Source organism: Squalius cephalus (assembly GCF_949319135.1).
Source record: "Squalius cephalus genome assembly, chromosome: 17".
In the NCBI taxonomy this organism is placed as follows: Eukaryota; Metazoa; Chordata; class Actinopteri; order Cypriniformes; family Leuciscidae; genus Squalius; species Squalius cephalus.
The window spans coordinates 12,409,245-12,434,054 of NC_137138.1; the positions used below are offsets into that span (position 1 = coordinate 12,409,245).

At 37.7% G+C, this 24,810-nt stretch overlaps 3 protein-coding genes across 8 annotated transcripts; all 3 read right to left on the bottom strand.

Annotated features, from left to right (window-relative positions):
* Positions 1-184: 184 nt before the first annotated feature.
* mzt2b (mitotic spindle organizing protein 2B) lies at positions 185-5,577 on the bottom strand. Of its 6 annotated transcripts, none has more exons than XM_079898682.1 (5): positions 5,471-5,577; positions 4,928-5,128; positions 3,074-3,225; positions 2,766-2,900; positions 185-1,431 (listed from the first exon to the last, which is right to left on the bottom strand). In XM_079898682.1, the coding sequence occupies exons 2-5, from the start codon at positions 5,110-5,112 to the stop codon at positions 1,280-1,282; spliced, it is 624 nt and encodes a 207-aa protein (XP_079754808.1). In that variant the 5' UTR covers positions 5,113-5,128; positions 5,471-5,577; the 3' UTR covers positions 185-1,279. The 6 variants fall into 6 exon arrangements, with proteins under 6 accessions (XP_079754808.1, XP_079754807.1, XP_079754809.1 ...); XM_079898681.1 differs by having other exon boundaries at positions 4,928-5,182; positions 5,349-5,492; XM_079898683.1 differs by having other exon boundaries at positions 5,384-5,480.
* LOC307174648 (uncharacterized protein) lies at positions 5,531-12,034 on the bottom strand. Its single transcript, XM_079898678.1, has 8 exons — positions 11,833-12,034; positions 10,128-10,326; positions 9,857-10,047; positions 9,300-9,464; positions 7,640-7,798; positions 7,283-7,417; positions 7,070-7,162; positions 5,531-6,986 (listed from the first exon to the last, which is right to left on the bottom strand). The coding sequence occupies exons 1-8, from the start codon at positions 11,845-11,847 to the stop codon at positions 6,552-6,554; spliced, it is 1,392 nt and encodes a 463-aa protein (XP_079754804.1). The 5' UTR covers positions 11,848-12,034; the 3' UTR covers positions 5,531-6,551.
* Positions 12,035-12,619: 585 nt separating this feature from the next.
* LOC307174651 (lysosomal membrane ascorbate-dependent ferrireductase CYB561A3) lies at positions 12,620-18,723 on the bottom strand. The gene is made up of 6 exons (XM_079898687.1): positions 18,260-18,723; positions 16,666-16,843; positions 14,146-14,348; positions 13,856-14,010; positions 13,469-13,634; positions 12,620-12,883 (listed from the first exon to the last, which is right to left on the bottom strand). The coding sequence occupies exons 1-6, from the start codon at positions 18,290-18,292 to the stop codon at positions 12,860-12,862; spliced, it is 759 nt and encodes a 252-aa protein (XP_079754813.1). The 5' UTR covers positions 18,293-18,723; the 3' UTR covers positions 12,620-12,859.
* Between the last annotated feature and the right edge of the window lie 6,087 nt (positions 18,724-24,810).

Genomic DNA, 24,810 nt, shown 5'->3' on the forward strand with positions numbered 1-24,810 from the left:
AGTGTGTGTCCATACTGTATGAGTGCGCGCGCTTGAGTGAGAGAGAGCGCGGGAGAAAGAGTATGCTTTCCGCACATACTAAAATATAATTTTTTGGCAAAAAAACATGGAAATATATTTTTTTATCTTGTTTACTATGTTTTTTTGCTTGTGTCGTGTTTTTTTTTTTTTTTTTTTTGCTGTTGTAGGGTCAGTGCAAGGACCTTTGAAGCTGGAAATGACTGAAATCATTTGGCGAAGTGATATGGACATGCAATGCGGTCAAGACCTGCCTGGAACTACTTGTTCACTTGGAAACTAAACATTTTCATATGCCTGCAGCTCATTACTGAAGAGACGTTCTTTATTGTGCATGTCTCAAAGGTGAAGAGGTTTTTCCTTGGCTTACACATGCCATCAAGTGTGACCACACTTTAAGAAAGTTCAGTGTACAAACACACAAGTGCTTGCATTGGCCCTGGCCTTTTCCAGCTTTTATAGAGAAAGGCAGGGAATCAAACTCATTCAACATAGAATATGAAGTTCAGGTCAGAATGAATGAAGACAGCAGTCATAGTTCCTACAGTCAACGTAACTGCACAATTAAGTACTTGTGTGTCCTTGGACCTTTTTCAACAAGAAATGAAACAGTGAGTCTTTCTCAAAATTGATCAGACTCTCTTATTTTGCTTTATAATAGATTGATGCATAGTACTAATGTATAGTATACTAACACTGCAACATCACGTACAGAATTAAAGTGTAAAATACAATAATTGTTTTATATTTTTACTGAAAAATGCAGAGATGTACTTGGAAAATATTGGATAAAAGAAAAATAAATAATGTAAAAAAACAGCACATTTCACAAATGAAAATAATAGAAAATAATGACTAACTTCCATCTCATCACAGTCTATCAAGACATTTAAAGTGTCTTACACAAGAACAACTTAAAACAGATCTGGTTCACAGCAGCCTCAAAGCTACTGAATTTCAGAAGAGGAAGGTTTAAAGATGGAAAAATATTTTCTTTGTTTTTCTCAAATTGTCTTGGTGTGAAAGTGTTAACTAAACTGGCATACAAAATTCCATACAAGTGCTTCAGCTACAGTATCCCTGGGCGAGATGCAAATTTGATGCAAAGCAAGTGTTTTTCAGACAACACAAAAGACATCCCCAAAGAGGAAATCGTTTACAGTTGAAAAGTTTCTGCCAATCGTACAGGAACCTTCTTCAACAGAACATAGGAGTGTAATTCAAGCAAGTTTAGTATGTGTTGTTTAATCGGTGAAGAACTTCAGTTGGAGGTGAGCTGAGAAGACGAGCTGCTGCTGCCAGAGCTCTTGGCGCTCTTCTGCCCCCTGGTGGCACTGACCTGCCGTGGCACTCGCTGGCTAGAACCGTCTCTCGCTGATTTCTCCCCTTGCCCTGAACTTGTTTTACTGCGCACTGCACAAATACACACAGAAGAAAAGCATGTTAATATAATTAAAAGACATTCATGTGACACGCTCTATCATTTTGAGTCAGAAGTCGCAACAAAGCGTTTGTGGAGGAACACTATCATAAAACATGTATTTAGACTCTTGTTAATTTGAAAGACTTCTTTATCGCTTATTTAACTGCTAGTTGGTCAAACTATTTCTTAAGACACAGTCTTAACATGGAGCGCATGTGAACCCATCATCATTTCTACATTAACTATTAGTTTTAGAGTGCAACAGTGCCAACCCACTTTTTGGGTTCTGGAAGTATTTTTTCGATTAATTTTTCAAAAGTATTCGAAAATCGGACAAAAAGTTACAAGTTTGAGCACTTAAAAGCTTTAATGAGGAAGAGAACTATAATCCAATGAAGCATTGTGAACGACAATCAAATTAAAAATGATGCATCTATATAAAACTAATTATTTAAACCCATTTTTAAGTAGTTTGAGAGGATAGAGACTTACACGGGCCTTGTCCCAAATGGCAAACTTCATGTGCAATTGTGGTTATGGAAACAATTAGAGAAGAGCATATGTCTAAAATATATTATAAAATCAGTATATTTTAACCTGATATTGATGTCTTAATTATTTAACATATGTTTGAATGAAACTGCAATGTAAACAAGAAGAAATATAATTACATAATTAGAGAGTGTTGAGACTTTCTGTTTATTATTTAGTGCATGAATCTGTGTATTTCTGGGTCAGAATGACTCAAAATGATAGAGCAGGTCAGATGTTAGGGTATAAAGGACATTATAATGATTTGGAAAATCAGGCGACACCTATCCAAGATGGTTTACAGTTGCAATGAGGTTAGATATTAGTGATGAATTGGAAAAATGTACAAACACCATCCGTTTATGAAGTTGACAGTCACATGCATGCTTTTCAAAGTTGGTGGCAGACAATTTTGCAGGATGCTGGTTTACTAGTGCATTACAGTGTCACATTCGACACACGCCATTAACAGACATTCATTTACCATGAGAACCAGAGGACTTTATAGCCGGATGAGAGTCACAGAGTCCATGAGACACATGAAAGAAGCCGATCTGGGGCATTTCACCCCCATATTCGGAGCATCGAGCCCGCAAATCACAGGCACAATCGGCGAGGCATGAGAATGAGAACAGATATACGGCACTATGAAGCTGAGGCAGGAATTAGTTATGTCAGCATGAGAAATGTGCTGCAATAGTTCATGGGAGTGAAGAGAAGACCTTGAACTCGCAAACATCGGAATTAAAAAAAGGATGAAGGTTCCAAGCTAAAAGACAGAGAGAAGAAAAACCTTGAGAGATAGGAGCGCTCGTGTCACCACTGCTGTAGACCACTATCTTAGCCCCTCCCCTAGGTGGGCGGGACACCGGTGCAGAGGGAGGGGCTGCAGTTTTAGAGCTTTTTCCTGAGACCACACATTCTTCTTCTAAAGGAAGTCACACAGATTCAATTAAACAATGCTAGCACAAAACACGGAGAAAGTGATCAAAGAGAGTTCAAAGCTACTACCAGAACAGCAGAGATGTTGTTTTGTGTTGGACATCACCTATTTTCCAGCTCATGTAATACTGTGGCACATTATGCTTTGGTACCACTCACCTCTAGACTCTGAAGGTGCAGCGGTGGTGTGGGACGCTGTGGATGTGTCACCAGTGGACGCTTCAGAGACCTTCTGCCCCGCACACATGGTCTTTAGGGTCTGAAAGACTGCCAGAGGAGCAACGTTCATCTTCAGCAGGTCCACTATGATCCTGTAGTAGAGCGAGAAGAGTTCGTTTAGAATCTCGAGACACATTAACTGACAAAAAGTGCAAACTCAGTAAAAGAGGTTACGTGTCTCAGAGATTTTATTACAGATGCAAAGGCCCGGTTTCACAGACAGGGCTTTGATTAAGCCAGGATTAGGCTTTAGTTTAATTAGGGCATTTAAGTAGCATTTAGAAACGTGCCTTAGAAAAAAATGTCATATTGTTTTTATGGAAGTGGCATCAGCAATGGAATTAAAGATGACAGTGTTCAATAAATTAATATTTCTATTAACTAACAATTCTACATGGTCTTAAAGTTCATTGGCAATTATGAACTACCCTAATTACAGTTCACACTAGTGTTATTTTAGTATCATTTAAACAGCATTTGTAGTTTTTATTAATATCTTGAATTTGCTATTTTTATAGTTTTCATTTTAGTTAAAGTTTTAATAATTTTGTTGTGCGTATCGGGTTTTTGTAATATGTCTATATAGTTTTTATTAATTTTTTTGATATCAGTTTTAGTTATTTTAGTACATCAAGTTAAATTAAATAAATGAGAAATGTTGTCTTGGAAACTAGCAACAAAAAAAAGTACATTTTATTTACATTTATTTTAAGTAATGACTGATTATTTGACTACATTTTAACTATTTGCATCAGTAGATTAATGGAAAATGTATCTTTTACGGTCGTTTTCTCTCCTGCACGAAGCCATAAATCTCCACTTCAGTAGCACTTACGCCAACTTTACAGTTTTATTCTAAGCAATTTTCTGAAGGTTTTTACAGAAGTTTGTTCATGTATCATTTGCCTAATTTATCTTACTTTTTTTCTGGCTCTTGACAGTATTTTCTGATTTATGGTGTGATAAAAAAGAGATATTCAAAATCCCCTCAGTAAAAACATTTAACTTTAATATGTCACCAAAACAAAACAATAATTTTGAACTTGGCTTTATCCAATGTTTAGATTTCTGGTCAGGTAGCTGGTTTCTTAAAAGTTAGCCATCTCATTTTTCTTCTTCAAGACAAGTCAGTTACATTAAAAGGTAGATCTGTCTAATTTCAATGGGAAATGTAAGGCTGATTATCTCTTATTTAACTGCTAGTTGGTCAAACTATTTCTTAAGACACAGTCTTAACATGGCTAAGTTTGTGCAACTGGCCGCTGGAAGTGTATGCAAATTAGAGCATATTTAATTATTATGCAATGCATCATTTGCATATTCAAACAACATTTCCAAAAACAATAGTCTTCATTTACTGTCATTCATCAACTTGGGAAGTATGGTGATATCTATTTTTATCTTATTCACCTGTAGTGTCTTGCTTTGAAAGGATCCCAGACAGCAACATAGAGTTGGCCCACATCTGGTACATGTGGATACCACACGGGCCGGATCTGGGCCGACACTATGTTCCTGTCTGGGATAGTTCACCCTAAAATGAAAATTTGAAGATATTTTGAAGAATGTTGGCAACCAAACAGTCGTGGGGCACCAATGACTTCCACAGTATGGGGGTGAAATACTATGGAAATATCTTCAAAATATCCTCCTTTGTGTTTGGCAGAAGAAAGAAATTTCTACAGGTTTGGAACAACTTGAGGGTGAGTATATGATGGCAGAATTTACATTTTTGAGTGAACTATCCCTTAAAGAACCCTATTGGCACTATCCGTTTGATTTTGTGTGACTCACTTAAACACCTCTTGATCAATGACTATCCCAGCAGCCTGAGTGAGCTCGAACAGCTCAGTCTCCTCCGCATTTAAGACCTTTTTCTTCTTGATGCTGTATTTCTGGACATTCCCGCTGACGGTGACGCTCAGAGAGGGGGAATCCGGAGCTGTGGGCATCGTCCCGGGCTGTGCTGACTGTGACATATGCACCACCTAAACACTATAAAAACACATGAAACAAGCGCGCATTCCTGTGTCAGTGCTGCTGAACACACTAATCTCCTCTCGTGAAATGTATTTAACGCCAACCGTGATGCGTGGGGTGTCTTGCCTTGGTAAATGACCTTTGAATAATAATACATTATTATAAATGTTGCACAAAAACAACCAAGCTTTATACATTTAAAGTGATTGTGCACGTATAACAGCCTAGTTGCCACATTAATTAGCAGTACATACTGAATTCGATAATTACATATTGCTGTTCCCTTCCTGTTTATATTATACATAGAAACGTTGTTTAGGTTTTAAATCAGACGTTAAAGTATAATATAATACTCACAGTGTACTAGAGAAATGTCCGCGTCCTTCTTCCAGTATTTTTTTTTTTTTTTTTTTTCTTGCTTGATAACGCCAACCAGCATGTGTTGCCACCGTCAGGTCTGGAGAAGGTGTTGGCGGTTGTCTTCCTCCAGGGGGCGCTTGGTGGGTCAGCAAACTAATTTCCCCCATTGAGCATTGATTCGAAATTTAAACCTGTGCAGTAGGACGAATAATTGTTTAAATAATGTAATTTAATTTCGAAAACCATAACATAAAAGATAGTATTTTAAAAAAGTACAAAATTAAGTGATAATAAAGGACTGTGATAGGTCAACAGCACGGAGGTGGCATTTGGTGATAATTTACGATACTGAGAATATTATTTCAACGCCATTAAATTGAAAATCCACCGTAAAAAGAGGGAGAGAGACATTTTTTATTTTTATTTAGAGATGTATAAATGCATCTACTGCCCATGTATTACCCAGTGTCACACTGATGTTGGTCATTCGCTGAATGTTATAAAGTAAAAGTTGAGTAAATCCCTAAATCCTCCATGAGCCGCATTCAAATCCCAGAACCATGTTTATCTCAGTGGATAAATTCACATACTAAACATTATAACATAATGAAACCTGACATATACCACATCAATCTACGTACAAATTATACAATGTGTTTTACATTTAATCACAAAGGATCTGGTCCATCTGGATCAGCGTTGTGAAAAGTAACAGTTCCCAACGCATGGTAAAAGTAATGCACCGGTTAAACAATTGAACAATTTAACATAAAACGTTTATGAATTCAAGATCAGTAACATGCTTCTATTTATGCTCAAAGAACAACAGAAGCTAAATGAAATTTAATGCGGACATTTTTTGAGTGACAAGAGCATATGAGTCAATGCTAACGCAGCATTTAATATAAATAAGCATGGAAAGGAGATTTAAGGTAAAAAATATTGCATCACGGAAATGTATATGTATATTACGTCAATTGACAGAATACAGACATGATTTTTGACCTGGAAATGTGTGGAAATGTAAAAGCGTTAAGAAAAAGGAATGGAGACGAGTGTTTCTAATGTCAAGTCATTCTCAGCTGACTCTTTGTACTTTGCTTTCAACTGTGTCTGAGTCATCCGCTGAGCTGCGCTTCTTAGACGACACAAGGGACAATGACACTTCCTGTTTATCCTCTAAAACCTTAGATGTAGTCAAGGCAGTGTTTGGCAAATCTAAGTCCAAGCCGGGGCTCTCCAAACAGGGGATTGTATCGGTTGGCACTAGTTCGAGCTCTGTGGGTCTTAGTGCCTCATGCTGCTCAGTTTGTAATTGTACATCCATATCCTCCAGTCCTGTTAAAGTGCCACTGATAACTTCAGTTTGTGGCTCTTCTAGATCCACATTGAGCTGCAGTGCACCCTTGTGTCCATTGATTGGCATGTTATCTGCTCCTGACAGGATCTCTCTCCTGAGTGAGGCCAACTGGGCCTGCAGGAGCTCCTTGTGCTGCGCTTCAAGGTTTTCCATCTAACAATAAAAAAGTAAGACAGTTTTCCCCAGGAGAAATATCAATTTGAAGTAGCCCAAGCCATTACATTCTGAACACTTACAAGCTTGGCCACCTTCTGCTGGCTGTGATCTGGACATTGATATGCTTGCAGTTCCTCAAACATCCTAACATTAGATTGAACCAGACTTGCAACCTAAAAGGAAAATAGAAGAAATGCAAAAGAAGACTACATAGAGAAAAAAATAAATATAGAATATAACTTTAATGACATTTTACAAAAAAAAGGCGAAATATAAACTAATTGCAGGTATACCTGTTCTTTGAGTTGTTTAATCTCAGCTTGTAGTGTCTTCTCCATATTGTCTTTCTCCTGACGGAGTGTGTACATCTGCTGGTGGAGCTCCAGGAGTCGTTTCTGTAGCAGGGTCTGTTCCAAACCTTCTGCGTCCTGAAATTACAGTGACAAAGCATTTTGATCACTCCTACTTAAAAAAAAAACAAAAAAAACAAAAACAAAACATACTAACCCCAAATTAAAAAAAAAAAAGCTTCAAAAACATCTAGCTGCATCAATAATGATAGATAAATGGACAAATCTAATTAGAATTTTTCATTCATCATTAAATACCATAAAACAGTAATATGTTCTGTGATTCATGTTATCAATGACCTGTTCAGTAATGATACCAGTAGCCATGTCATAGATCACACTGTTTCCCTGTCCATCAGGGTCCATAAGAACAAGAGTCTGTGTCCCATCAGATGAATTCTGGGAAGACCCCACCTCCTCCTCAGCACCCAGTGGGATCCCATTCCTCTCACCGTCTTCCTTCAAACACATAGGAAAGGTCGACAACAATATTTCAAATCAAACACTAAGCGGTTTAGTAGTAGATCACACTTATTAAGAGGGTCCTACTATGCTTTTAAACTTCATTTTTGTATAATGTTGCTTTTGTATAACGCACTCCAAATGGAGTTTTTCTCTATATCAATATTCACTAGTGTTTCTGAACTCCTGGAAATGAGTTAATTGTAGTCTTGAGTTTTCTTCCGAGAATGTACACGTCAAAATTTAAATGTATTTAAATAATTCCCGCCCAAGGCGGCGAATTAAAACGGGCGAGGCCTGGTTGAGTTGCGTTAGTAGTCTGCTGAAATTCACGGTTATGCTAAAGGTCGTAACACTTCCCAAACACGCTTGAAGAGGTTGACCAATCACAACACACCAATCAGAGCATATTGTGCTTTTCGGAAGGAGGGGCTTCATAGAGTTAGGACTTAAAGGGGGGGTGAAATGCTATTTCATGCATACTGAGTTTTTTACACTGGTAAAGAGTTGGATTCCCATGCTAAACATGGAAAAAGTTTCAAAAACTAAGTTGTACGTTTGAAGGAGTATTTTTGTTCCAAAAATACTCCTTCCGGTTTGTCACAAGTTTCGGAAAGTTTTTTTCCGAGTATGGCTCTGTCTTACGTAAGATAGGGCGGAATTTCCTTATATGGGTCCTAAGGGCACTTCTCCGGTAAGATCGCGGCCGCGCGCGCACTCGTAGACCAGAGCAAGAGAGTGAAAGCAGTTCGCCATCAAAGCGCCCTGCCCGGCTTTTGGGAAGTCAATGTCACCAAAGAAGTGTGTTTTTGGTTGCCAGGGCAAGACAACCCTGCACAGATTCCCAAAGAACCCAGCGTTAAGGAACCCGTGGATGGAGTTTGTTTTCCTGAGCATAAACGGAGTTGTGTAAGACTTTTGTTCCCTGCATTTCGACGATGATTGTTTTATAAACAAAGCCCAGATCTACGGATTTGCAGATCGTCTAATGCTTAAGGATCGAGCAGTCACAATGATAAAGGTTCGCGGTCGTGCGTTGGAACCGGACGGTGAGTAAAACTGTTTGTTGAACAAATGTCTCTGTGTGTTGTCACTAGCTCGGCGCGTTAGCACAGCTAAGCTTCGCCCACACGGCCCGCCCCCAGCCGCTCGTTTTTTTCCGGAAAGACTCGGTACAGCCTATCTTTATGTTAAAAATTTAATAAAACAAAATACTTTTTGGAGATATGAAGGATGCAATATTACTCTATAGGTACTCAAGATTAACAGGAGATTGAGTGAAAATGAGCATTTCACCCCCCCTTTAAACATATCGTTACTGACGGACTGGGAAGAGAGGTGCTGCAATGATGTAAAATATGTGAAAATAAGTGTTTTTTTTAACTTTCAAGCATGAAAACCTGTTCTAGTAGACCCCAAAACCAAAATGAAGACTTTGAAAAAGAGCATAATAGGTTCCCTTTAATGAAATGCCCAAAATAAAACTTGGACAGTCTACCTTTGGCTCCACAGTCAATAGGGTTTCAGTGCCAGTGGTCAGGATGGGCTGAGTTAATATGGATCCAATGCCATCTCCACCTGGTCCAAGACTCACTGCCAGCCCTTCATATGCTTTACCATGAGCCTCTGAGCTCTCCCCATAATACTGTCGGCAGTTCACATTCTGGGAGAGGAATCATGCAAACATTATTGGGTTCAAAAAGAGCGATCCAATGCGAAAAAAAGGCTGTTCACACTAAGGACGATGACTATAACATTTAAAAAAATATTCTAATTTGATGAAAAACTAGGCAAGTCAACACCACAACTATTACGTTAATGACAGAGAGGAATGATATCTTTTTTTCAGCTGATGAATGATAAAAGCATCAGCCAATCAGAATCCACATGACTTAAAAGAGCTTGAGCATTCAAAGTGGCAGACAATATAACTATAGTGTGCACTTATTATAAACAGAACATCACCATACATTGGTGTGGTCGCTAAAACAGTTATTTTTGTAGTTATCGTTCTTGGTGTGAATGGACCTTTAGCCCGATGTTATCCACCTTTACCTGAGTGACTTGGATCTGGAATGTGGTGTGGGGATTTCTGAAGTGTGTTTTGTAGTGTTTGATGGCCTCGTCCCGCCTGTTGAAACCATTTCTACAGCGGTAACAGTGCCAATGAGCACCTTTAAACCTCTTTTCTCCTTTAATAGTTCCCACAATCTCGCAATGGATACAGCAGCGCAGCACCTTCAAGCCTGTCCATAAAAAATAAGTGTAAGAGAGAGACTGATTTCAAAGAGCATCAGTCATAAAAGCTAAATTTTATGTTCCTCACCTGCAAAGTCAATGCCTTTGTCCACGTGTTTGATGCGGAAGTGAGCTCGCAGGATGATGGGATCTTGGTAAGCCTCGGCCACAGAACAGAGGGGGCAGTGCATGTGCACTCCTTTCTCCTGCCCTAAACACTTCTCATCCTGACACAGCACAGGTGTGTATGCGTGCTCTGTTCCTCTGACACGAACCGAGGGATGGGCCTAGAAAAACAATTGCAGACATCCTTGTGAATGCAACTCTAAAGGAGACATTGTATTGAATAAGTAGCCCTATTACTGTGCTGACAGCTGTTTAGGGCTGGCATACTTAAAAAAACATACTTTATTGTTCTGATCTGAATACATAAAGAAGTCATTTTTATTTAGTTCTAACTGGGAGAAATCAGTAAATGGAGGTCGCTGTAGAATAAAGGGTTATTTCACCCCAAAATTAAATCCTGTCATCATTTACTCACCCTCATTTCGATCCAAACCCCTAAGACTTTAGTTCATCTTCGCAACACAAATTAAGATATTTTCAATGAAATCTGAAAGATTTCTGTCCCTCTATTGACAGTCCACGCAACTACCACTTTGACACTTCAAAAAGTTTATAAAGACACGGTCGTTTTATACGCTGAACAGATTTAATTTAGGCTTTTCTTCACATATAAACATTGATCAGCAAACATAAACAGAAGCTCAACCGAACCTGCTTGAAGCAAGAGAACAAACCTCATTGGCTCTCTCACTTCAAGCGAACATGCTTGAGCTTCTGTTTATCATAACATGTGAGTTGATGAATGTTTAAATGTGAATAAAAGCCTGTTTGTTATTTATGGATCAAATTATTAAAACTATGCTTCAGATTATTAAAATGATGCATCAGATTAATAAAATGTCATGCATAAAATGGTCCAGCCCATCAGGGCGCTACAGTGTTTAAATTCTTACTTTACATTATATTATTATCATCATTACTATATTATCATATAGACTGTATGTAATGCTTCTCAAGTTCACTTTGGCGATGTCTAAAATTATTTTATATCCGACCTAGAAGGCATTTTGCTCTGATGTGAACAGTTACAGATTTACAGTAGGAGCATCAAATCTGACAAGACATCATTAGAGCTTCCTGAAATCTGTTACCTCCTGTTCTGCACACATAAAAACTTCCACAAACAGATTATTTCGTTTAAACTGAATCAACATGCAAAATTTATCTACTCGTCGTTTGAGGTGAATTGCAGATATTTAACGTATTGTTTTGCTATGCATTTCTTTAAGACCCCCTTGTGGTAATCGTAAGCATTGCCGCCGAAAACCAATGAAACTTGGCTCGGCGGCAAGTTTGTCAACAATATGAGAAATTATTACAACCACGATCTAAGGTACTCCAAAAAACTCTTGTTTGCAAAATGCTATTATTCATGTAAATGTTGTAGATGTAATACATATGCTTAAATGGGCCTAATGCATCACTAACCGTTTAACGTTACATTTCTATATTTTTCATATAAGGCCTGCAACTAACGTTAGTTTAATAAAATAATGGGTAGTTATAAAACGATACCAGGTTGATAATGCAAATATTGACTACTGTACTGAATCACAATTGTCCAGAAAGTTAAAAGCTGCACGCAGATTTTGCACACTTAATCAAGCTAACAACTTTAGCAAGCTAACACAAAAACCACAGCATTTTACGTTTAAACTTTCACTCACCACAAAAGTGGACATGCCTTTGATATAGAATAAAAATCCGCTTCAAATTCAGCAGTCCGCCCGGCGTTTGTCGTAGTCTTTAGCCTATGAAACATCCCATTTCAGAGCGCCTGTGTGTGGTTCGTCATCTGCGTGTACACACATTCACCTGCGAGTTTCCAGGCACACAACACACCGATGAACGAAATGACGAGATGTCATTATTAGAACTCAACGTAAATTATTTTCATTGGCCACCATCAGCTTGGGTGGAATTTTAAACCAATCAGCACCGTAATCGATGAGTAAGGGATGTCGGTGCCACCACAACGAAGGCTGCACGTACACTGCTATAAGAGGAAAATCCATCATATTAAATATCTAGAAATATGTAATGCAGTCAGAAACGTTAATTATCTTATGTAATTTATTGCACTCCTGTACTTATTATAAAATTCTTAATTCATAAATTTTATTTCAACGAATTATTAGAATATAGCTACGGAGTTTTTTTTTTTTAAACAATTTAGCTGATACAAAGTGGCAATATCACATTTTATATATGCTAAAAATAATATTTAATTTCATAAATGGTCTTCTACAAAGCTATGGTAGCAACCCACACCGAATGGTTTCATAAGGGGATGTAGCTCAGTGGTAGAGCGCATGCTTTGCATGTATGAGGCCCCGGGTTCAATCCCCGGCATCTCCACTTTTCCTCAGGACTACAGTACAATTCAATAACTTTACAATAAAAAAATTATTAAACAAATAAAATGAAAAGTGTAACGTAAAATACATAATATATAGAAGTCTACATGTAAGCTGATAAATTTATTGAGTTTTTTCTTGCAATATTTTTGATAACCACAAGAGGTCTGTCTTTAACATTGATAAGGTTACATGTCAATCAATTGGCATTCAGATGTTTTAGATGAGTAGATGAACAAGACATAAAAACAATAAGCTGCCACAGAGTAATCAAATCATGATTTGTATAATTGTGACCCAAAGTGTGTTTCTTCTTTTATCTTGTTTACTCCAATCGTCATCTGGCATCTGTCAGCAAAGGCTACAAATGAAATTAAAAAGAAAAGAAAAAAAATCAGCCATTGCCTTTCTGTTGTTCAGCACTTAAGGTAATGCCACAAATGTAAAAAAAAAAAAAAAAAAAAAGAAAAAGCCAGACAACAAATATATACTACCGTGCAAATGTTTCGGTCTATATAGATCATTTTGATAAAGTTTTATATTTTAAACTATTTTACAATTTGAATTTTCAGCATCATTACTCCAGTCTTCAGTGTCACATGATCCTTCAGAAATCATTCCAATATGCTGATTTGGTGCTCAAGAAACATTTATTTTATTATCAATGCTGAAAACAGTTGATTAATATTTTGTGGAAACCATGATACCTTTTTCATGATTCTTTGATAAAAGAAAAATGAAAAGCATTTATTTGAAATATAAATCTTTTGTAACATTATAAATGTCTTTGCTGTCACTTTTGAACAATTCAGTGGATTCTTGCTGAATAAAAGTGCAAATTTCTTTCAACAAAACAAAAATCTTACTACCAAAAACTTTTAAACGGTATAGTGTCTATTCTTATAATTCATTTTTGGCATCTTAAAGTGAATGTCATCATACTCACCCTGTCAGTTTCATTCTCAAACTCTGGATTCTTCCATTTCGAATTGGACAGTATTTTCAGCACTACCAATCCAAAAACAACAACTAAAACACCTAATGAGTTTGCAAACAGAGCTTCAGCAGGCAGCGCCGTATATGGTTCTGTATTGCTCCCATTTCTCCCGTTTCTGCAGAGACAAAATTGGTTGGGAATATTGAAACAGATCCAAACAACTCAGCCGTCAACAAAACACACAATGAATGAAAATGAAAAATCATTAGATGGGTGGTTTCACCATAATAAGCTTCTTACACTAGTTCAAAGGGAAAAGTTATTATTTATCTGAATAAGATAAATTGCAGCCATTTCTTGTAGCTACATGAGTGTGATTGTAGGATTGTGCCTCACAGCGTCAGTAGTAGTTTCTCATTGATCCCAGACAGGCTGGTGATGAGACTCAGGATGAAGATGGCCATGCCCATCCAGATGTGGAGAGGTTTCAGGCTGGCTCTGATAGCCAAAGGGGTCCAGGGCAACAAGAAAGCGCAAAGACCCACAAACCACTATTCAATCAGAGGACAAAGGCAGAGGAGGAGATGTCAAGCATCATTCCATTGAAATGTGATGGAGCAGAAACTTTACCATGCATGAAGCAGTGAAAATAATTTTCATTCATCAGGCTATCCCATGTGGTATACCTGCAAAGTGAATAAAGCCACTGTGGAGATCCCAGTCCAGCTGTGTAAGGAATACAGATGAGGGATGTTGTTGGCACTGTGAAAATCAAAGGCAGCACACAACCCTACCACAGCCAACACCACTGCCATGAACAACAGCCCTGCATGGGCCAACTTACACCACCACCTGCTCCAGGTGAGAGGAACACGGTACAGGACTATGGCTAAGAGAGAGACAGACAGACACAGAGAAAAGAGAAAACTGTATCTGAATATCATTTTTGGACATATGAACATGGTGGTACCATGTGTTTTTCCTGGAAGTCATTTCTTTGGAAGATACCATGTACATTACCGCTCAAAAAAATACAATCTTTTTCCATAAAGGATACATAAAATTGATCAAATGCGACAGTATAACATTTTTAGAATGTTACAAAAAAAATCTATTTCATATTAACGCTGTTCAAGTTTGAATTCATCAAAGAATCTTGAAAAAAATATTCCACAAAAATATTGAGCAGCGTAATATTGAATAATCAATAAGAAATGTTTCTTGTATTTTCAAATATTTTTTGCGCACCAAATGTTTTTTGGAGGATCATGTGACACTGAAGACTGGAGTTCAGCTTTGCCATTCAGTCTTTTTTAATTATTCACATAAAAAAAAATATTAAAATAGAAAAGAGTTATTTTAAACTGTAATAATATTTTACATGCATATCATACATTTAGAAGATTTTTAAACAAAATAAACCACTTTTATGATTTATTTACACAACAAAATCTGTTGCTCCATCAATGTTCAATATAAACATAGTCTATATATTTTCTGCAATCATACACCATAGGTGTAGTGAAAATTTTTCGTAAGATGTGCCTTTTGCCCCAATACCCTGTTGAATATATTATTAATCAACTTTTTCAACAAACTTTTGAACGGTAGTCTAAATAATACTAAGAATTATGAAAGTGGTAATCAGTCTCATGGCATATTAAAGTAACAGTATTACCATCTAAAACTGGTTCCTCCATAGTTTTTACTTTTGACCTTTCTCCCATGTGAGTTTCAAAACAAAAGTTCACTGCTAAAACTAAGAATAAAATGGTTATTGAATATCCTCCCTCATCTTCACATCTATGTTTCACAAACAAACAGCTTTGCTCACTCATTATTCATATAGCAAATGAACTACAACATACAGCTTGAAAGACTGGCCATTAGAGACGAGCACAGCTGTTTGTGTTTAATTAAATCCTTGTTATATCATTACACATTTACCTAACATTTTGTTGTTAAATGTGGTGGAAAATATGACTCACACACTTAGGGCACTTGTTCAGCACTGATTTTGTCAGACGGGTGTGACAGATCACATTTCGTGTTCCACAATAAAGAAAGTCATACAGGTTTGGAATGACATAGCTTAAGTTATAAATTAAAATATGACAGAATTATCCTTTTTCTGTGAACTATCTCTTTAAGCCAAATCTCGATTTGCTCTCCATTTAATCTCACTGCCATCTCGGAGTAAAAATTGCGTTATTAAACAGAAATTATTATGAGACTGTCTGGAGCAAGACCATTAACCAGAAAAGGAAAGAGAAGAGAAGAGGTCTGCCAGTTAAAGGGGGGGTGAAATGCTATTTCATGCATACTGAGTTTTTTACACTGGTAAAGAGTTGGATTCCCATGCTAAACATGGACAAAGTTTCAAAAACTAAGTTGTACGTTTGAAGGAGTATTTTTGTTCCAAAAATACTCCTTCCGGTTTGTCACAAGTTTCGGAAAGTTTTTTTCGAGTATGGGTATGTGTGACGTCAGATGTAACGGAATTTCCTTATATGGGTCCTAAGGGCACTTCTCCGGTAAGATCGCGGCCGCGCGCACACTCTTAGACCAGAGCAAGAGAGTGAAAGCAGTTCGCCATCAAAGCGCCCTGCACGGCTTTTGGGAAGTCAATGTCACCAAAGAAGTGTGTTTTTGGTTGCCAGGGCAAGACAACCCTGCACAGATTCCCAAAGAACCCAGCGTTAAGGAACCCGTGAATGGAGTTTGTTTTCCTGAGCATAAACGGAGTTGTGTAAGACTGTTGTTCCTCGCATTTCGACGATGATTGTTTTATAAACAAAGCCCAGATCGACGGATTTGCAGATCGTCTAATGCTTAAGGATCGAGCAGTCGCAATGATAAAGGTTCGCGCTCGTGCGTTGGAACCGGACGGTGAGTAACTGTTGAACAAATAATGTCTCTGTGTGTTGTCACTAGCTCCGAGCTCGGTGCGTTAGCACAGCTAAGCTTCGCCCACACGGCCCGCCCCCAGCCGCTCGTTTTTTTCCGGAAAGACTCGGTACACCCTATCTTTCTTTAATAAATATAATAAAACAAAAGACTTTTTGGAGATATGAAGGATGCAATATTACTCTATAGGTACTCAAGATTAACAGGAGATTGAGTGAAAATGAGCATTTCACCCCCCCTTTAAAACAAGAGAGCAATAGAAAAAGTGTTAACATGTGAGACAGAAAGAGAGTTCTCACCATTTCCATATAACACCACAAGACTCGTCACCATGAGGACCGGGTGCCAGTTAAACTGCAGAAATGAACCATCCCAAGCAAACCCTCCTCTCCAGATTCCACTCCACAGAAACACGATTATCACACACAAAAACCCGAGACACACGCTCAGCAGATAGAAAGACAAAGGCAAACGCATCTGTGTGTAAAGAAACATTGGACTGATTGGATAAAACAGTAATTTCAAAGCAAAACAAACATTTAATTCTTTATTTAAGGTTATCATCTTCAATAGAGACATCTTCAATATCATCTTTATTATTGCTCAGCAAATAACAGAAATGTCGGTAACACCATTTTACAGTGTTTTTGTTACATGTTACTTGTAGTTACTATATAAATTACTATAAATTGTGCTTATGGAACTAACCTTAAACCTAACCCTAAACCTAATTATAACCCTAACCATCAGAGGTGGACAAAGTACACAACTTCCTTACTTGAGTGAAGATACTACTGGTCAAATATTACTCCGTTACAAGTAAAAGTTGTAAAGACCGATTTTTACTTTAGTAAAAGTACTCGTTTTTAAAAGTACTTCAGTATCAAAAGTAAAAAGTAAGTGTCAATGCATTGTTTTATTATTGTTGCATTGTTGTATGTAATACTTACAGTACCTTATGCCTCTGAATATATGCCTGCCTACCTACCCTCATATCAATATCAAGTTTATTTCTAGAACACAGTTCCAGTACTGGGATTGAATGTGAGATTGAATAAGTGCAATCTCACCCAAATGGCTGTTCCCTCACCCAACACCCAAATGGCTGTTCCCTCAAATAGTGCCCAGTTTTTTTGCTTTAAGTATGAATATGTTAGCCTTACTGTTATCTATAAGCTAGTGTGCTCCAAAACAATGACAAAATTCGCATATAGAAGACCAAACCCAACACTGAAAATGAAAATCAGGTTGATGTCAGAATCCAACATTAGATTGACGTTAATCTTCAACGTTGGACAGACGTTGTATTGTGGTTGAAAATGAAAATCAGGTTGACGTCAGAATCCAACATCAGACTGATGTTAATCTCCAACGTTGGACAGATGTTGTATTGTGTTTGAAAATGAAATTCGGGTTGACGTCAGAACCCGACTGATGTTGATTTCTGATGTCAACCCGAATTTTATTTCCAACCAAAATCATCCCCTGACTGACGTTACTGCTTTCTACTCAAGGTCCTTGACAGAAATGAACTAAAAAACAACAATATTTGTCTTTCATAGTGAAGTTAAAGTAAAGAGTTTCCAGAAAAAATAATACTTAAGTAAAGTACAGATACTCAAAAAGTGTCCTTAAGTACAGTACTCAAGTAAATGTACTTTGTTACTGTCCACCTCTAATAACCATATGGAGTAAGTACATGTAGTTAATTATTGTTACTCAGTATTTATATAATAAATAATTACACTGTAACACAGACATAAAGTGTAACTGAAATGTCTGATAAAGTTGTTAAGTGACATAAAAGTTTATAAGCTTATACTTTAATTCTTATCCAGCATAGAATGTCTTGAAATGTTAGCTAGTCACATAAATGAAATATCCTAGTCTTACCTTGCTTTTATGTTCCAGACATTCAATGGACATATTTTCTCCTCTGTTTTCTCTGCGACTTTCTTTTATGTGTCCAACCCCAGAATTTTGAGAGATGTTTTGCAAGTCATGGTCGTGCTGTTAACTCATTCTCCTTGAAAGCTAAAAAAAAGTTTGAACAGTTCTGCTTGTCTCATGTCTATATAACTATAGTGGAGCCTCAATGGGTGCCAAGCCTTTGTGATGTATTATTTGAGGGAATTTATATATAGAGAGAGAAATGAATTAGACTCTTACAAAGGTGAAATATATTTTGTCCAAAAACTTAAAATGTTCTTTTACCAATGAATTTCTGTGGCTTGAGTACTGAATAAATCACCTTGCTGTTCTTTAGGCCATTGCTTCAGGCACTAAACCATACAAGCATCCGTCACCAAATACCCACAACTATGCTAGTAAATGGCAATGAAATGCCACTATACCACTGAAGTTCTAAACACATGCAGGGCACACTGCAAATTTCTTTTTTTGCTGTGTCATTTAGCCGTGAAAGCACCACAAAGGCGTTAGTGTCACTGTGATGAAGCGTGTCTTCAGAATTTTTGTCTCGCTAGATGTTCTTTCACACAACGACACAAGCCATCGTGAGAGCAGATAAAATGCAAATATGATATGATATGTCTTTTAGGAGTTCATTATCTCACTCAGCCTTTATCTAAATGGCACGTATTATCTACAAGGGACATGAACTAAATGACTGGCATTGTCCAGGAACCGACCTAACGAATTCAGAAGGAGATGAATGCATTATAATAAAAGTACAATGTCTTAGGTGGCCTTCATCTGCCAGTCACTTACTGTACTCACATTATCAGGAAACCAACCCATGTGAGGGAAAGACAGTGTGCTTGCTTCATTCAAATACCACTGGCCGTTTACTCACTTATCAAATGAAAGAAATTGCCATCTTCTCAGACCAAAAAAACTGAGTCTGCCAAAAGTCACATGGTGTGCTTTCATGGTCATGAAATATGCTTTCAAAACACAAGATGTACAAAGATCTACATTGTTCAGATATATTTATTTACTCATTCTGAAAAGGAACCATTTCGAATGCATTTATCAAAGATATATAAAATAAAATGGCAGAATACAACAATGGAGGATTTATATGTCATTTACTGGAGGCACTGATTAACAGACAGTATGTCTAACTGATCATATATCATATATTAAAATGGACGTTCCAGAAGGTAAAGGCACACAGAGACAGACATGCTTAATACAGACTTCCTTATTGTCCTCATCCTCAATAAACAGTGACATATACTGGTTCTCTTCCCAAGGAAGCTCACCGTTTTCAGAAACTAGGATACGGTAGTTTGGGATGTCGGGCCGAAAGCAGAACTTCTTCATTGGAGTATGCGGCAGCACGGTGTCCATCAAAACTTGGCCGGTGTATTTTGTAATGAAGGCTTCAACATCCAGCTGCTCTTTGCTTATAAAGGCACGCAAATTCCTGCTGCTTCTGTTTAACACGTTTGTTTTAGCGATTTCGTTGCCCATCGTCTTCAGTGGCAATGTCTTCAATGTCTTCAATTATGCCTGATGATAGTAGAATAGTAGAAGAGTAAGTAAGTACAGTCAACCAGGGTTTCAGAACTTAACTGAGAATGCCTTTTAAATTCCAATTCAATTCCTGAATATGAGGTGGCAAACAGTATGCAGGATTGTGATTCAAATTTGAATGTAAGGAATTAGAAATAACTGAAATTCAAAGAAATTTTTAACTTTACAAAAGTTTGTCAAGACAACTTTGAATGTCAATTTAACAAAGTCTTTTATGATTTTCTTTGAAGGTTTAGGTCAGAAATATAAATAGACAGGATGGATGGATGGAACTTATTAAAATTCCAACTCATTCTAAAATTATTAATTTTGCACAAATCTAGCATCACAGAATTTGCTGTAAACATTTGAAGAGTTCAGATATAAAAGCCTCTAAAAGCCATCTGAAATTTTCTTCTAGAATGATCATTTTTATAAAGCTTGTATATTTAAGTTAAGTAATTTCACTTAAATGACAATTAATAGGTAATTTGCATTGCCATTTAAGTGAAATTATTGAACTTAAATATACAAGCTTGATAAAAATGATCATTCTAGAAGAAAATTTCAGATGGCACTTAGAGGCTTTTGCATCTGAACTCTTCATTTGAATATTTGACTGAGTTATTAAAATCCGAAACAATAAAACTTTTAGAAATTAAATTAAAAATTTTAGTTTTTGTGACCCCTCATTAGTGAAATCATGTCTTCATAATCATGAAAATAAGAATGAAAGAATAAGTGTTTTAGATGATCATTTAGAAGTTGAGCTTCTAAAAACATGATATAATAGCAATTATATAAGACCTAAAAGTCCCTGCTGACTTAGCTGTGGCTTTGGACTTTACGTTACGCAACCTTCACGGTAAGGATCGAAAACTAGTATGTCATAGGAAGGACCCCATATGTGACCACTGCTAATGATGGTCTGACCTCCATCTGTGAGATGGATTGGCTTCTATTCTTTGACATTTTTCTGGCTATAACTGAAGTGTATGCTTTGATTATTTCCATCGGTTTCTCATTGTTATTTGTCCTCACACTACCACCTTTCCTCTCTGTTATAAGTGATCTTTGACTTTGATCGCGAAGGAAAGGGTACCTCAAATGAAAGTGCGTTCTTTCTTTTGTGCTGTCGTCACAAACCGAAAGACAACAATATTTCTCTGATCGAATACGGTTCAAAGGGTCATTATAAAAAGCTGTGGTCCTGAATCAAATTTTAATCAAACATAATTTTTGCTTAGTTCAGGGTCACTAACAATTCAAATGTTTATATTTTTAAATTAGCACATGTGTGAAGAAAACTAAAAGAATAGACATGTATTTGGTCTATAAATGTGTGCTCCAAATCAGAATAACATCATTCCTACCTCCGTGGGTGCAAAGTTTCAGGTGCGCTTTCTTTCCTGGGTTCAGGTTAGATATCAAGTGTGTTAGAGCCCTGGGAGACTTTGAACACAGATCATCTGCACGCTTTCATAATGACATGCAAATGTCAATGCGCACTTCATTCTGTCACATGCTCAGAAAGACCTTTCATTTTGAAAGAAAAAAAAAGACAACAGTCCCATTTGACTCCATTAGGCTTCCATTGAAAGTGTATTACAGCACATTGTAGACCTTTATCCTAAGTGACATAAAATTCATTAAAGGTATACATTGTATAATTAAATAGAGTAAAGTTTATGCGTATTTAACATGCTGTCTGAGGGGAGGGCTCCGAGCTCGGAATTTGGCCCGAACCCAGAGTACTCCCCCCATCTCAGGTTGGGATAGGAATAGTTAGAAGTGTGGAGATGGGGTGGTGGAGGGATGCTGGAAAACTGTCAAGTCTGTTGTACATACACCTCTTATCTCGTTAATTGAGTTGATTAACTGAATGTGCTCCTCCCATGTTAATTAGGTTAATTATTTAAACGTGCTCCTCCCAGGAGCTCCTTGACGGGAGTAACTCACGGGCGGACGGGCCCTATCGGTTGATGAACGATGAGCAGTGTAATTTGGAACGCCTGATCGGGAGGGCTTATACCGCGTCTTGACAGGAGCAGCTTGCGGCGTAGGATGGGAGTTCAATACTCACGGCATCGGACAGGTAAGCCTCGTCGGCAGTCGGACGGAGAAAGACATAGTTCCTCGATCGGGAGAGTTCTTACAGCATCCGACAGGAGTTCAATACTCATGGCACCGGATGGGCAAGCCTCGCCGGTAGTTGGCTGGGGACATGGGCGAGCACATGGGCGAGCTCCTGCGAGAGAGGAGGAGATAGCACTGCTGCGGCAGCGAAAGCGAGGTTACACGAAGAAATAGAGCTCCTGCGGGAGTGGAGTATAACACTACTGCGGCAGTGAAAGCCAGCTGGATGGAGAAATTGAGCTCCTGCGGGACCATAAGATATAACAATGCTATAGATCTTATCTAGCCCCGCCCCTTTTCAGCGCTGCGCTCGTTGTCTTTTGACTTCCGGTCTGTATTTTCACAGTGATATTGCGTATTTATGAATGAACGGCTCGTTTTAAAATCTTCCCGGTCTACTGACATTTGTTAAGACATCTGCTTTAAAGGTGAACTAAGTAACTTTTTTACCTTAACTGAACAGCTTCGGAGTCATTGGAATGGTTATATTACTTATTTCGGGTTGAATGGTGGTCGTTTCGCACCCCCCTGGTGCCCGTGAGCGGAAAATACGCACTTGCAACTTTGAGCCGGCGGGCCGCCAGCCGCCGCGTCAGGAAGTCTCGCGTGATATTAGGTCTCGCGATGTAAACAATTGCTTTACGGCCAAAAGAAATCTGCTAAAATGCTGTCATTATTGCACTCCCTCACGCTGTCCGAACCCGAATGAAGAAGACGTTTTAAAGAATGTCCCATCTGCTTTGATGTCGTTGATCTACTAGCCTCTGGTGTCCGAGAATCGCCAACGAGTTTTTACAACAGTGTTGTCAAATATCTATTCCGAAGCTGTGGGGGGAGCTCTAGAGAGAAACCTGCGAGCAAAAAGCGAGAATACAGCGAAGAAATCCCGAAGTTACTGAGCCCCGCTTTAAACATTACAATCCTCATGATAACTTTCATTAACTTTACATTAAGTAAACCCACTTGAAAAGCGAATTACTCCTGGACAGCAATGCCATAGGAATATACAGAGCGACCGCAAAAACGGAAGTTCAAAGACAATATTCTAAAGATGGCGGCGCCCTCGTTTCTCTGGCAGGTCTATAGCAGTGAAAGCAAGTTAGATGGAAAAACAGAGCTCCGAAGGGTTAGGAGGCAACCTAGCTCTATTCCTTCGCGGGAAGAGGACGGTATTGCCTGAGACGCGAGCTTAGTGCTCGACGGACCTTATTGTTCATTTGTCTATGATAGGAATGATTGAATGGGCCAAATTAAAGAAAGACACAGAAGGAGACCGCAGATGTTTCGCCCGTGGTGGCGAGGGTAGGTCTCGGTGTCACGGCGTGCGGGGACCCGTTTGTTTGGGCTGACGTCCGCGAGATAATGCAGAGGAATCGCTCCTTAGGCTGAAGGATTGCGGCAAAGATTCCTCAAGGACAAAATATTTTTCTTATTGGGGACTTAGGGCAGTGCCAAATGCTGGAAAATGCCATGGAACAGAGGTAAGTCTACTGTATACAGTATATACACCTCTTATCTCGAGAATTGAATTGATTAACTGAATGTGCTCCTCCCGTGTTAATAAGACATCATGAATCTAACACATGACCTTGTCATTACTAGTGACATGCTCTACTAGCTGAGACTAAGCATTACTATAGAGCTATAAATGATCATTAGTACACACATAAGAAATCATATATATATATATATATATATATATATATATATATATATATATATATATATATATATATATATATATATATATAACCACAACAACAAAAACACTTTGCATAGTCAGGCTTCCAGTGTTAATGAGTTTTAAGAAGACTAGTATCCTGTGGCAGAACACAGTGAGTCATGTGTGGCACGAGTATCAAACAAAGATAAGAGCTTGTCGCAAAAGCTCAACTGCTTCCACACAGCTGTTGAGAAAGAGACACAATGAGGCTACAAAGGCTCCTCGGCTTCACTTCAATGTGCTTGTATGTTTGGGGTGCAATTTTTCAGCCGGATCAACACAATGAAAAGTGGAACCACTGTGAAGGACACTTTTACAAGGGATGGGCCCATCTTCGACTGCTTCTTAAAAAAGCTTCTGTGGACTTCTGTTGTAGATGCCATGAAGAAAAATGTATTTCCATTGCTATTTTTCCAACATTAAGACATGTGCCATTTGTTTGGGCATATAAATTAGGCCATATAGGGTTCTCTGATTTGTCAGAACAGGATCTCCTGAAGAATATCAAGACTTGGTATATATCACCATCGGTAAGGACGTATTTTTATCCTCTGATAATGTCTTGAATAATAGAAAAGTTTCTTCGTAAATGTTCTGCAGTTATGCATGTCAATTAACACATTTAATAAGTTTAAAATCCTAAATTCACTTTCATGGCTTTATAACTCCTTTTGTATTCCATACAAGAAGATTTGGCTGAATGTTTCTTTTGACTATATTATTTTTTGATTTTCTTTTCTTTACAACAAAGTGTTTTCTATTAACAATTTATGAAAATATCTGCCATTTGGCAGAAAAAAGCACATAGTCAGTATTAAAAAGAATCTCATATTTAAAGTTGTCAAAGAATTATATTAAAAGAATTCAAAGCGATGAAAGTTAAAAGAAACGTTTGATCCTTGCTCACTGAATATTTCATTATGAATGAATTAATAATTTAATAATTAATACAGTCTAGAATTATTTAAGTACAATCTTTGTTAAACAAAAAAAAGAGCTTAAAATAAGACTTATAGTGACAGCAGAATGTCTCTATTGTTTTTTCATTCATATTCCTTATTTCCGCCATTGTTCCTTTTGCTTCTGACAGGCTGTTGATGATCTG

What these genes read in the sequence shown, in the direction of transcription:
- mzt2b (XM_079898682.1), bottom strand. Translation starts at nt 5,112, where the DNA reads ATGTCACAGTCAGCACAGCCCGGGACGATGCCCACAGCTCCGGATTCC. An exon ending in TGCACCTTCAGAGTCTAGAG is followed by an intron (nt 2,901 to 3,073) that starts GTGAGTGGTACC and finishes GACTTCCTTTAG; the next exon opens with AAGAAGAATGTGTGGTCTCA. An exon ending in GAGCGCTCCTATCTCTCAAG is followed by an intron (nt 1,432 to 2,765) that starts GTTTTTCTTCTC and finishes GTATTTGTGCAG; the next exon opens with TGCGCAGTAAAACAAGTTCA.
- LOC307174648 (XM_079898678.1), bottom strand. An exon ending in TTAAACAACTCAAAGAACAG is followed by an intron (nt 7,163 to 7,282) that starts GTATACCTGCAA and finishes TTTTCCTTTTAG; the next exon opens with GTTGCAAGTCTGGTTCAATC. An exon ending in AGCAGAAGGTGGCCAAGCTT is followed by an intron (nt 6,987 to 7,069) that starts GTAAGTGTTCAG and finishes TTTTATTGTTAG; the next exon opens with ATGGAAAACCTTGAAGCGCA.
- LOC307174651 (XM_079898687.1), bottom strand. Translation starts at nt 18,292, where the DNA reads ATGTCCATTGAATGTCTGGAACATAAAAGCAAG. An exon ending in GAGAAACTACTACTGACGCT is followed by an intron (nt 13,635 to 13,855) that starts GTGAGGCACAAT and finishes TTGTCTCTGCAG; the next exon opens with AAACGGGAGAAATGGGAGCA. An exon ending in TTGAGAATGAAACTGACAGG is followed by an intron (nt 12,884 to 13,468) that starts GTGAGTATGATG and finishes TTTCATTTGTAG; the next exon opens with CCTTTGCTGACAGATGCCAG.